The sequence below is a fragment of the Rhincodon typus genome, chromosome 32 (assembly GCF_021869965.1).
Source record: "Rhincodon typus isolate 14 chromosome 32, sRhiTyp1.1, whole genome shotgun sequence".
NCBI lineage: Eukaryota > Metazoa > Chordata > Chondrichthyes > Orectolobiformes > Rhincodontidae > Rhincodon > Rhincodon typus.
In genome coordinates, this window is record NC_063363.1 from 7,374,439 (window position 1) to 7,387,364 (window position 12,926).

The 12,926-nt window shown below is 42.6% G+C and overlaps 1 protein-coding gene across 1 annotated transcript in view; it reads left to right on the forward strand.

Annotated features, from left to right (window-relative positions):
* Positions 1-10,222: 10,222 nt before the first annotated feature.
* Positions 10,223-12,926, forward strand: part of LOC109914790 (centromere/kinetochore protein zw10 homolog) — a 14,621-nt gene continuing 11,917 nt past the window's right edge. The window contains exon 1 of the mRNA XM_048615655.1: positions 10,223-10,382. Coding sequence (XP_048471612.1) covers positions 10,278-10,382 — 105 coding nt within the window. The 5' untranslated portion in view covers positions 10,223-10,277. The remainder of the gene's footprint in view (positions 10,383-12,926) is intronic.

Here is a 12,926-nt window from a genome sequence, read left to right on the forward strand (position 1 = left end):
CCCCCCCCCCCCACATACTGTCCCCCCCCCCCCCCCCCATACTTCGACTTTCCACCTTGTCCCCAGCTACACAGATCAAGCTGGAGTTGCCAGGTGCCCGCTCTGACTTTCATGTCAGGATTGGCGATGTCTAGTTTTAGGGCGGCATTGTGGTTCAGTGGTTAACACTGCTGCCTCACAGCACTAGGGACCCGGATTCGATTCCACCCTCAGACAACTGTCTGAGTGGAATTTGCACCTTCTCCTTGTGTCTGCGCTACGGTTTCCTCCCTCAGATCCAAAGATGTGCAGGTTATGTGGATTAGCCATGGGGAATGCAGGGTTACATGGATAGGGTAGGGGGGCAGTGAGTCTGGGTGGGATGCTCTTCAGAGGGTCAGTGTGGACTCAATAGACTGAACGGTCTGCTTCCACATTGTAGGCTTCTATGATAATTTCCTTGGTTTCCATGATAATTTCCTTTTGGCAGGTGATAGAACAGGAAGCTGCATATTAATGACATGAGATTTATTGCTAATGAGGCTGTTAATGAGCAATAATTCTTGTTAATAAGGACCTTGCTGCTGTCTACTAAGAATCTTGTCTCACTGCCCAGAACTCTGTTTGAAAACGCAATAATTTGCTATGATGTCGAGAAAGGCCTCGCCTGACTTCTTGCAGGATTCTCCCACATTTCCCATCATTATACACGTTGCCAAGGCCCTACAGGAGCCCTTCTGTTCCTGTCAGGGATGCTGATAATCCTGTTGGCTTTGCTGCCTCCTCCTCCTCAGTAATGTTCTTCCCTCCAACTTGAAGCCCTTGGAATCTCCAGAACTCTGACTCCAGTGTCTGCCATTCTGGAATTATATATATTTGAAAGGTATTTTCGGAAGAGCTTTGGGAAGTTGCTGCAATGCATCTTGTAGATGATACACACTGTTTCCTCTAACTGGGCAACGGTGGCAGAGAGAGTGAATGCTCCAGGTTATGGATAGGGAACAATCTGGGATTATGTCCTGAATGGTGTTAAGCTTCTGAGAGCTGTTGGAGCTGCACTCATTCAAGCAAGTGGAGAATATTCTCTCACACTCCTGACTTGTGCCTTGTAGATGTTGGATGTGATTTGGGGAGTCGGGAGTTGAGTTAATTGCCTCAAAATTCTCAGCCCTGGTCTTCTTTTGTAGTCACAGTATTTATATGGCTGGTCCAGTTCAATTCCTAGTTAATGATAATAGCCCAGAATATTGTTAGTGGGGGATTCGGGGATGGTAATGCCATCGAATGTCAAGGAGAGATAGCTTCTCTTCCCTTGAAATTTGTCATTGTTTGGCTCAAATGTTACTTATCATTTATCAACTGAAGCCTGAATGTTCTCTAGGTATTGTTAATTTTAAACTTGAGATTGATCATCATTTTGTTAAGCAAAGGTAGTAAGGGATATGGGCCAAAGGCAGGTATATGGAGTTAGACCACAGATCAACCATGATCTCATTGAATGGTGGAACAGGGTCAAGGGGCTGAATGGCCTATCCTTATTCCGATGTATTGCTCCTGCATTAAGGTGGATTTGATATCGATACAGAATGCTGTGTAATAATCAGTGAATGTGGCTGGTCAGGTTGAGATTTTTGTCAATGCCAACAGCACGATTTGAGGGTGGGTATTAGGTGACCTTGGGAAGAAAAAATGTTTGCTGGCATTTGCCTAACATTAATGGCTGCCCCTAAATGCAGGTGATGTAAGAGGTGGGGACATTATAAACCCTTTCAGCTGACTGTGTTGTACAGGATAACATGAGGCAGTAAGCATGGGATCATTAAACAGCTCAGCTATTTTTAGATTTTTATCAGCATTAGTACTGAGCAAATGCTCAGTCAGTGTAAAGGACAATTAAAATCAGATCTAGCCTTCCTCGCTAGTTGCTGCTAAAAATGAAAACACGTTCCTAAGTATTATATCTAAATACAGGAAATGACACACACAATTACACCCATTGCAGGTGACCTCCAGAACTTTGTATGAAATGCATCTCGGTTCATTAGTTATTTTAGCAGAAACTGCTGCACAAAATTGTTATTGAGAACGTCAACACGAAACAGGCATTGAGACTTTGACTCCCGATGTATTTTTCTTTCAGTAATGAAAATGGGATTTAAGTGTTGCTTTTGAACTTGAATTCTTCTATCACAATTCCAACAATTTAGGAGTGTCTGAAATGCAGACAGTTGTTTACACTGAGAAAGGGTCAGTTAGGCTAAATTAGATTACAAAACTAAATTCAATTTTCAAATTGAAAACAAAAGCTTGTGTAATAATACTAGCTTTTATTATTTTTTTTTAACTACTTAATGCTAGTTTGATGAATCTGCATTAGCGCTTTCTTATTTTATTCATAGGATGTTAACATCACTGGCCAAGCCAGCTTTTATTGCCCATCCCTATTTGCCCAGAGGGCAGTTAAGAGTCAACCACATTGCTGTGGGTCTGGAGTCACATGTAGACCAGACCAGGTAAGGATGGCAAATTTCCTTCCCTAAATGACATAAGTGAACCAGATGGGTTTTTATGACAATTGACAATGGTCATCATTAAGCTAACTTATAATTCCAGACATTTAAAAAAAATTAACTTAGACTTCACCACCTGCCACAGTAGGATTCAAATTGAGGTCCCCAGAATATTTCATAGAATCCCTACAGTGCGGAAGCTGGCTATTCAACTGAGCAATGACCCTCCAAAGTGCATTCCACCCAGACCCATCCTCTACTGTATCCCCACAACCCTATGTTTCCTATGGTTAATCCACCTAACTCATATTTGGATTGTGTGAGAAAACTGGAGCACCCAGATAAAACCCACACAGACATGGGGAGAGCATGCAAACTCCACACAGACAGGTGCCCAGGGTTGGAACCAAACCCACGTTCCTGGCACTGTGAGGCAGCACTGCCAACAAATGAGCCACCATGTGGCAAACTACATCACCGCCCAGTCGCGAACCACTTCAACTCCCCCTCCCACTCCCTGGATGACATGTCCATCCTGGGCGTCCTCCAGTGTCACAACGACACCACCCAGAAACTGGAGGAGCAGCTCCTCATATTCCGCCTCGGGAGCCTACAGCCCAATAGTCTCAATGTGGACTTTACCAGTTTCAAAATCTCCCCACCCCCGGCCTCATCCCAAGACCCACCCTTCCCCTCATCCCTGCCTCCTTGACCTGTCTGTCTTCTCTCCCACCTATCTGTTCCTCCCACCTCACTGACCAATCCCCACTTGCTATCACCATCCCACCTATCTTCCCCAGCCCCACCCCTCCTCTCTATTTATTTCAGAGCCCACTTCCCCCTTCCCCATTTCTGAAGAAGGGTCCCGACCCGAAACGTCAGCTTTCCTGCTCCTCTGATACTGCCTGGCCTGCTGTGTTCATCCAGCTCCACACTGTGTTTTCTTTGACTCCAGCATCGGCAGTTCTTACTATCTCACCATGCTACCTGTTATCTGAGCTTCTTGATTACTAGTCCAGTGGCACTATCACAACAACATCCCCCCTCCCTTCTTGAATACGTGTTTTTGTTAGAAGATTCCTGATGAGTGAGTCAGGATTTTGCGCTCACAAGTTGCTGCTGTCCTGAGGGCACAGTCTTGTATGGTTTTCTGTGAAGCATCCTGATCATTACATTTCCCAAACTTATCTGTGCTGCTGTGAGAGAGACTGGTGCCATCTGGTGGCTCTTCTCTAAAGGCAGTGTTTGAGATTTTATCCTCATTAATAGAGCTATTTCAATCATCAGTGGGATGTGGGCATTGCGGCTAGTCAGCATTTATTGCCAGTCCCTCGGTGCCCTTAAGAAGTAGTGACAAGCTGCCTTTTTGAATCGCTGCAGCCCACATGTTGCAAGTTGACTCTCAATGCCATTAGGGGAGGGAGTTTTAGGATTTGGAACCAGCAACAGTGAAGGGATGACGATATATTTCACATAGAACCATAGAATCCCTACAGTGTGGAAGCAGCCGATTCGGCCCGTTGAGTCCTCCAAAGAGCATCCCACTCAGACCCACCCCGGTACCCTGTCCCTGTAACCTTGCATTCCCCATGGCCAATCTACCTAACCCACACATCTTTGGACTGTGGGAGGAAACTAGAGCATTTGAAGGAAACCCACACAGATATGGGGAGAATGTGCAAGCTTCACACAGTCACCTGAGGCTGGAATCAAATCTGGGTCCCTGGCGCAGTGAGGCAGCAGTGCTAATCACTGAGCCACCATGTTGACCCACACGTTATCATGCCTGTATAACCTTGCATAGAATTTACCATACAGAAGTAAGCCATTCTGTCTAACTGGACCATACAACCTCTTCACATCTCTCTTCATCTAACCCTATTAGTATAGGCTTCCATTCCATTCTTCTTCATGCACTAATCTAGTTTCTCCTTAAAAACCTTGATGCTGTTTATCTAAATGCTTGATGTAGTAATGAGTTTCATGGTCCAATAATTCTCTAGATAAGGAATTTTCTATTAATTGAAAATAATACAAAATAAATAAATAAATTTTATATTTACACACTCTTTCTTTTGATCTTCTCCAACAAGTAGAAGTGTATTTTCTATGCTTACCTCATCAATCACTTCAACTCTTTTGAAAGACCCACTCAGCCACCTTTTCTAGAGAAAAGACCAGCGGCCGATCAAATGTTTCCTGCTGAAACCTCTCTATTCTAGTGTTGTCCTTATTTTTGTATAATTAATATGTGCTGCCAAATTGCTGACCCATTTTACACCATTAGGCAAAATTACAACTACTCTTGTGGTGTCAGGAAGATAATTTTGAATCTTCAGAGAGATTTTTGCTCTGGTACTTTTCCACAGAAGCAGATTCATGGAAATTCTACTTCGTTGTTCCATTTATTTAAAACACCAATTGTGATATTGTTTTGAGTTTACACCAATATAGCAACTTACCATTACTCTCAAGAATGCCCCATATTGCTAGATGCAATTAGTTAGTTTAAAATGTTGTAACTACTGCCTGTTGCCAGAATGGAATGAGGTCATATTGTTAAGTAGTTCATGTCTAGGCGACTCACATCTCAAACTAATGGCTGCTAAGAGGAAAATACAGTGTATCTCTCGAAATTTGGACAAAAAGGTAAGGAAAATGATTAAAATGTTAAAGAACAGAAGTACAAACACATTGTAATTAAAATAACTAATTTTATTATCATAATAATGAGAAATGCGACCAAATCAGAACTTTAAAAACAATATATTTGATAACAAATCACTAACTTACTTGTGGAATTATTGATGCCACTGAAAAATTTAGAATGAGAGAAGGAGAGTTGAATTTAGTTGTTGCTTTTCATTTCTTTAGCATGTAGTCCTGGATCCTGCAATGTGTCAGTTTGTAACACTTAGACAAGGACAATTCCATCCTCTGGAAGACCACCGAGTTTTGTTCATGTCCCAAAGTCCGCTTTAGGTGATTAAATACTCATGAATTGTTGTAATGTAGGAAACACAGCAGCCAATTTTCACCCAACAAGGTCCCAGAAACAGCAACATGATATTTCCAGACGATTTGTTTTTGTGCTGTTGTATTAAGTGATAAATATCGGATAACTAATAGAACATGAGCACAATCGGAAAGCATTGCATTTATCCGAATGAGCTCTTGTTATGCCTCCAAATATATTTGTCATAAGGAGTTAACTTGTCATCATACACTGTAAGATGACACAATGCCGTATCAAGACACTGGCGTTATAATTAAAGACAGACTTGTCATAGATGTAGAAAGATGCACAGTGCTGCAATTTCATTGAACATATAAAATTGTGTTCATTTTTAACGAAGCTCAATGCAATAAAATTCCATGGAATTTGAAATGGCCTTTGTTCATAAAGCCTGCACCATTCTTAAGTAAGGCAGAGCAGAGAGGCCAACATTATCCTGAACTGATCCTACTGTCACTATGTGTATTCTGTTGATTGGGTATGTTATTTTAAAGGAATTCAAAAGATGTTCCTTTTTGTTTGCTAAATCATAAGAAGTTGACCGTTTATCATCAAATGTAAAAATAATCTAACCAAAGTATTTTTGAGATGAACAGCAAAAAGAACACAAATTATCAACAGAATTGCATCCTTAATGCCCTCAGAACATTTCTTACTACTTAGCAACTAGTGGAGTACTTTTACAGCATAATTGCTGCTTTAACGCAGGGAATATCAACTGCTGTGAGCACAGCAAACTATCACAAATATTGATGTGACAAAGATCAAAACAAAAGACTTCTTTATGTTAATTGAGGAATAAATTAGACTGGGCCACTTTGAAGGACTTTATATTCTTCTTTGAAACTGTGTCATCTTTAATGTGAATGTGGGCAATAGACAGGGCACTCATTTTTTACAAAACAAAAACAGCACTCCCTCAGTACTGCAGTATAATGTCGAAATGTTGTTCTCAAGTCAGTGATTTGGGATTGGAATCAATAACTCTTTTTAGTGGCAGGATTGCTATACAACTGGTTGGAACTTGATTGGGGCTTTTTATTTTAATTCACTCGTTCAAGTGGATGTCTCAGGCTAGACCAGCCCTTTTTTCCCATCCCTAATTGCCCAGAGGTCAGTTAAGCGTCAAACACTTTGCTGACGGCCTGGAGTCACATGTAGGCCGGACCAAGTAAGGATAGAAGTTATCCTTCCTTAAAAGACATGGCAGTTAGTCATTTGCCTGAATAATTAATATTATATCATATACTTTATATATATGCAATATCTTTAACTTGCAATTTGTAAGTGAAGAGAATGTACAGAAAACCACCCTTCATGTGTGTAAAATTAGAAATGAATGGATGCAGTGACCCTTTAGATTTAAGTCTAGTGGATGAAAAAGCAGCGTAATTGTCAACTTAGAATTTGATGTAACAGAATTATTTTTCACTTGCCAAGGAAAGGTGTGTGATTTTGAGATATTAACTGCACAAAGGATAAGAGACTGAAAATTAAACATCAGCCTTTTGAAGCCTGGAAGAGCTCAACTAACCTGAAAGGCCCACATCCCATGAGTGAATAAAAAGAACCAGCAATGTTCAGTTATATCGCACTCCTGCCTCTAAAACAGCTAAATTCAATCTTGATTCAACATCAGACTTAAGCAGAAGTGATAAAGTAAAACTGAGAACTGCAGATGCTGGATATTTGAAATATAAACAGAAATTGCTGGAGAAACGCAGATCTGGCAGCATCTGTGGAGACAGAAACAGATATAATGTTTTGCGTCCAGTGATCCTTCTTCTCCAGCAATTTGTTTGTTTCAGAAATGCAGATTGCCTCCTGCAAAAGACATTAGTGAACCAGAAGGATTTTTACACCAGTGGCTGTGTAGTTACCATTGGGCAAATGTTTTTCATTTAAACTTCAGAATTTTTAAATTGAATTCAAACTTCACCACATGCCATGATGGGATTTGAACTCACATTCTCCAGGATATTAGACTATTAGGGGGCGGGAGGATTAAATTACTGGTCCAGGGAAATTAACATCACATAAGGTCAAAATTTCTTGATTGAAATACATTTGTGTTAATCCCAGCAAAACCAGAAGTCACACGACACCAGGTTATAGTCCAACAGATTTATTTGGAATCACAAAGTTGCTGGAAAAGCTCAGCAGGTCTGGCAACATCTGTGGAAGAGAAAACAGAGTTAACGCTTCGGGTCCGGTGACCCTTCCTCAGAACTGGAAGTTGCTGCCAGACCTGCTGAGCTTTTCCAGCAACTTTGTTTTTGTTCTTGATTTACAGCATCTGCAGTTCTTTTGGTTTTTATTTGGAATCACACAAGCTTTTGGAGTGCAGCCCCTTTGTCAGTTGCAGTGAGAGAGCAGGCTACATAGACACAGAGTTTATAGGCAGAGATCAAAAGATCATACAACTGCTGTGAATGGAGGAGCAGATAATAAGTCTCTGCAGGTGACCAAGTGTTAGACGGTGTGTGAAGTGTTTATAAAGTCAGTGTCAGTGCTGCGCTGTCATGACAATCAGGCAGATCAAAAGAAATGAACAAAAGGTGACAACAAGGTGCAGGGCTGGATGAACACAGCAGGCCAAGCAGCAGGCTGACGTTTCGGGCCTAGACCCTTCATCAGAAAAGGGGGAGGGGAAGGGGGTTCTGAAATAAATAGGGAGAGAGTGGGAGGCGGATAGAAGATGGATAGAGGAGAGGATAGGTGGAGAGGAAACAAACAGGTCGAAGAGGCGGGGATGGAGCCAGTAAAGGTGAGTGTAGGTAGGGAGTTAGGAAGGGGATAGGTCAGTCCAGGGAGGACGGACAGGTCAAGGGGGCGGGATGAGGTTGGTCGGTAGGAGATGGAGGTGCGGCTTGAGGTGGGAGGAGGGGATAGGTGGGAGGAAGAACAGGTTAGGGAGGCAGGGACGAGCTGGACTGGTTTTGGGATGCGGTAGGGGGAGGGGAGATTTTGAAACTTGTGAAATCCACATTGATACCATTGGGCTGCAGGGTTCCCAAACAAAAGGTGACATCTCAGGTCAGACACTAAATTGTAGGTGCGAGGCTTTATTTGGAATCTCTCCCAGTTTTAACCTGGAATCAGGCTGATTTTATTCCGAAAGCTGGAATTTATAAGATGCCACACTGACTGACTGTGACTACAAATAGTGTTTTTGCACAAAATAGCATGTACCTGCAAATAAACAAACACCTTGGATGAAATGATTCACCTTTAGATTTGTTTGTGTGTGGAGACCGTGTATGTGTGTGTGTGCTTGAGAATGTGTGTGAGAGTGTACGTGACTATGAGTAAGAGAGGGTCAGTGTGAGTGTGTTTGTGTGAGACAGCATGTGTGTGTGTGAGTGAGAGACTGTGTGTGTGACAGAGTGTAATAAGTAATTCAAAACTGTACAAATTAATTAAGATAGAGAGATCATAACAATTTATCAAGATGATGCTGTCAAAATGGGAACGTAGGGAAGATTTTACAGATGGCCCATGAAGGCGGCCTCAACTGTGATTATGGGTTCATGTCACGCTACAGGTGACCCCACCACACTGTTTTCTGTCTACAAAGTCTTCCTTATTTTCCTGTTTTGACAGCATCACCTTGATAAATTGTTATGGTCTCTCTATCTTAATTAATTTGTACAGTTTTGAATTACTTATTACACTATCTCACACACACATACTCTCACAAACATACTCTTTCACACAGACTCACACTGACCCTCTGTCTCACACACACACTCTCGAACATACACTCTCACACACTCACACTCTGTCTCTCCCTCACACACACATATAAATCTATGGGGTGAATCATTTCATCCAAGATGTTTGTTTATTTACCAAAACATTCCATTTTCTTCAGAAAACACACAATTTGTAGTCACAGTCAGTCAGTGTGGCATCTTAAAAATTCCAGTTTTCAGAATAATACCAGCCTGATTCCAGGTTAAAACTCTGAGAGAGATTCTGAACAAAGACTCACACCTACAAATCAGTGTCTGACCTGAGATGTCACTTTTTGTATATTCCTGTGGCTCTGCCTGATCGTCATGACAGCACTGCGCTGACATTGACTTTATAAACACTTTACACACTATCTAACACTTTTGGTCACCTGCAGGGACTTATTATCTGACACTCCACTCACACCAGTTGTATGATCTTTTGATTTCTCTGCCTATACACTCTGTGTCTGTGTGCCCTGCTCTCTCACTGCACCTGATAAAGAGGCTGCATCCGAAAGCTTGTGTGATTCCAAATAAACCTGTTGGACTACAGCCTGGTGTTGTGTGACTTCTAACTTTGTCCTCCCCAGTCCAACACCAGCACCTCCTCTTGATAAATCCCAGGTCACACACACACACAACCATAGAGAGGTCTGGCGAAATTTTCTAAACAAACTGTTCAGAGAGGTTCTGGAGCAGGTAGGGACATAAACTTACGCTCAGAGGTTGGGATGCTACCGGTATGCCACAAGAACACAAGACTCAAATCTACAGTGGATGGAAAGCTGGGTTTCCCGCGCTGGAGTTTGAATGGGGAGTGCGCGGGGGCCGACGGGAAGGACTACATTTCCCATCACGCCTGGCGCCTCTGGTTCGCAGTGGTGATGGTGGGGAGGGGAAGGACTACATTTCCCGTCACGCCTGGCGGCCCTGGTTCGATGTGGTGACGGTGGGGAAACGAAAGACTACATTTCCCGTGCTGCCCCGCGGCCACGGCGCATGCGCGAGGCTGTCTGAGCGGGATAGAGGACGAAAATGGCGTCGTTCGTGGCTGAGGTGTTGGCGTCGTCGGGGAAACTGGAGAAGGAGGATATCGGCACCAAGATCAGCAAGTTAGCCCGCCGGGTGGAGGAGGTGAAGGTAAAAGAGAGCCGAGGATGGTGTTTGATTCGGGCCCCGAGGGAGGCCGGGCCGCTGTGGCCGGTTGTTTGAAATGAGCCTTAGAGCCAGAGCCGACTCCAGGCAAATCCCTGTTTATGTCTGTTCCTGCTCCGTCTATATCCCCTTTGGCCCTGAAAGCCTGCCTTTTATTGTCTTCCACCTCGTCACAGACCTTCCCTTTCAAATAAAAACTGTGGATGCTGAAGATCTGAAGCAAACACAGAAAGTGCTGGAGAGACTCAGCGGGGCTGGCGGCGTCTGAAAGTTTATAGAGAAACCAGAGTTAATGTTTCGAGTCTAGTGACCTTTTCTTCAAAATTTCTTTTTAGGTCCCCGTCCCGCTCACCCTCTTGCTCTTACATTTCCAACTTCACTGAAAACCAAAATACTCAGAGTATTGGAGATCTGCAAGTGTACTTCGTAGCTCATCAGCGCCTGAGCAGTCAAACTTTCAAATGACACGTATTGTTCTGACTCGTGTACTTCACAATGGAAAATCATTTGCTGGGTTTTCTTTCACTCTGCGTGTCAATTAGTGAAACATGACAACACTGGAAAATACTGCACATTTGCGACAGAACATACTTTTGAAGTTTTATTCAATTAGGTAATAATGCAACGAAAAGAAAGTGCTGGAGAATTGAGCACCAAATGCTGAGAGCGAGAGATAAACAAACTTAGCTGTAATTTTTCCCAGTTCTGATGCAAGATCACAGAACTAAAATGTTAAATCTTTTTCTCTCTTTACACAGATGTTGTTGAATTAGACCATGAGAAATAGGAACAGGAGCTGGCCATTTGGTCCCTCAAGCCTGCTGTGCTATTCTGTAGGATCATGGCTGATCCTACACTTTCCTGCCCTTTCCCCAGTGGTTCCAGCATTTTCTATTTTCATTGCATTATAACTTCATTGTGTAAATCTTCAAAATATATTGTGTTGTGAAAATTTTGTTTATTTTCCCAATGTAACCATGTTTTGCAGTTTAATATTGATGAATTATGCAGTAGTCCTAAATCAGTATTCTTCAGATTTTTTAATGCATGACTTAAATTGTTTTAATAATTATAGATCTGACCCTAACTCTGATTGCATGTAGGTATTAAATGTTTTGCTGTAAACATCCTTCGGAAAGCAACATTTTTAATTATAGAGATAGTAGGAACTGCAGATGCTGGACAATCTGAGATAACAAGGTGTAGAGCTGGATGATGTAGGCCGAGCAGGAAAGCTGATGTTTCGGGCCTAGACCCTTCTTCAGAAAATGAACACCAACATTTTTTGAAGAAGGGTTTAGGCCCGAAACGTCAGCTTTCCTGCTCCTCTGATGCTCCTTGGCCTGCTGTGTTCATCCAGCTCTACACCTTGTTATCTAACATTTTTAATTGCTCTGCGAGTTGTTCTTCTCGCAGATCAAATGGATAAACTACAAAGCTTTCACATGTCCTTGATTATATTAATTAAATTCTTTCTAGAGGGTAAGTTTGCCACAAGTACAGAGCCATATAAATATTTTCATATAATCATCATTACATCTCCCAGTGACTAGGGATGACAAATCACCATTAACAAAACATAAATATGGTACTAGTGCCAGGATGCTGGAAGAATTAGAATTAGGTTTTCTTGTCATGTGTACTCAAGTACAAAGGATACAGGAGAACAGTGAGAAGTGTATGGAGTTGCCATTCTCCAGCCCCATCTTAGGTTCAAAAAAACCAGAATTAACAGAAACAACCATCTTAGATACAAAGCAAAAATAACCATTTTAGATACAAAAAAACAGAATTAATAAAAACAAGAGCAGAAATACAAGAAAAAGAGCCGATAAGAAAGGGAAACATCCGTATCGCTATAAGGTAAGTGGGCCTCCATCCCTGAAGCAACAAGTCACTGAAAACTGACAGCCAACCTATCCTCCTGAACTCTGTCCAGCCGCTGCCACTGCAGGCCTCCAGATCATGCTGCTGCTGCCGCCGCCGACCCTCAGAACTTGCTCCTTGATCTTAGGAGTCATGTCCGATGTCCCCGGAACTCACTCGCTCCTGCCACCGCCGCCACCTACCCCTGGAAGTTACTCTTCGATTGCAGAAGCCACGTCTGGTCCCCAAACTCCCTCCTCTGTTGGCCCTTGGAACTTGCTGCCATTCTGATGTTGCCGCTGCTGCCATTGGTTTCCTAAACTCGCTCCTTGATCTCTGCCTAATTGCTGCCATTCTGATGCCCATCCGAAGCCGCAAAATGCTTCAAAGGTAAAGAAAAGAAAAAGGTCCTTGTAATAGCGAGTACTTTTGTGTCACCTGTCTTGTCACACAAGCAGGGTGTTGAAAAGCCGGTTCCATAATTAATGAGGTGCAGAATTAAATATTGTTGTGAAAAGTCACTCCAAGCTGTTGTGGACCAAGTACTATGAATCTCTGAGATGGTAGGAACTGCAGATGCTGGAGAATCTGAGATAACAAGGTGTAGAGCTGGATGAACACAGCAGGCCAAGCAGCATCAGAGGAGCAGGAAGGCTGACGTTT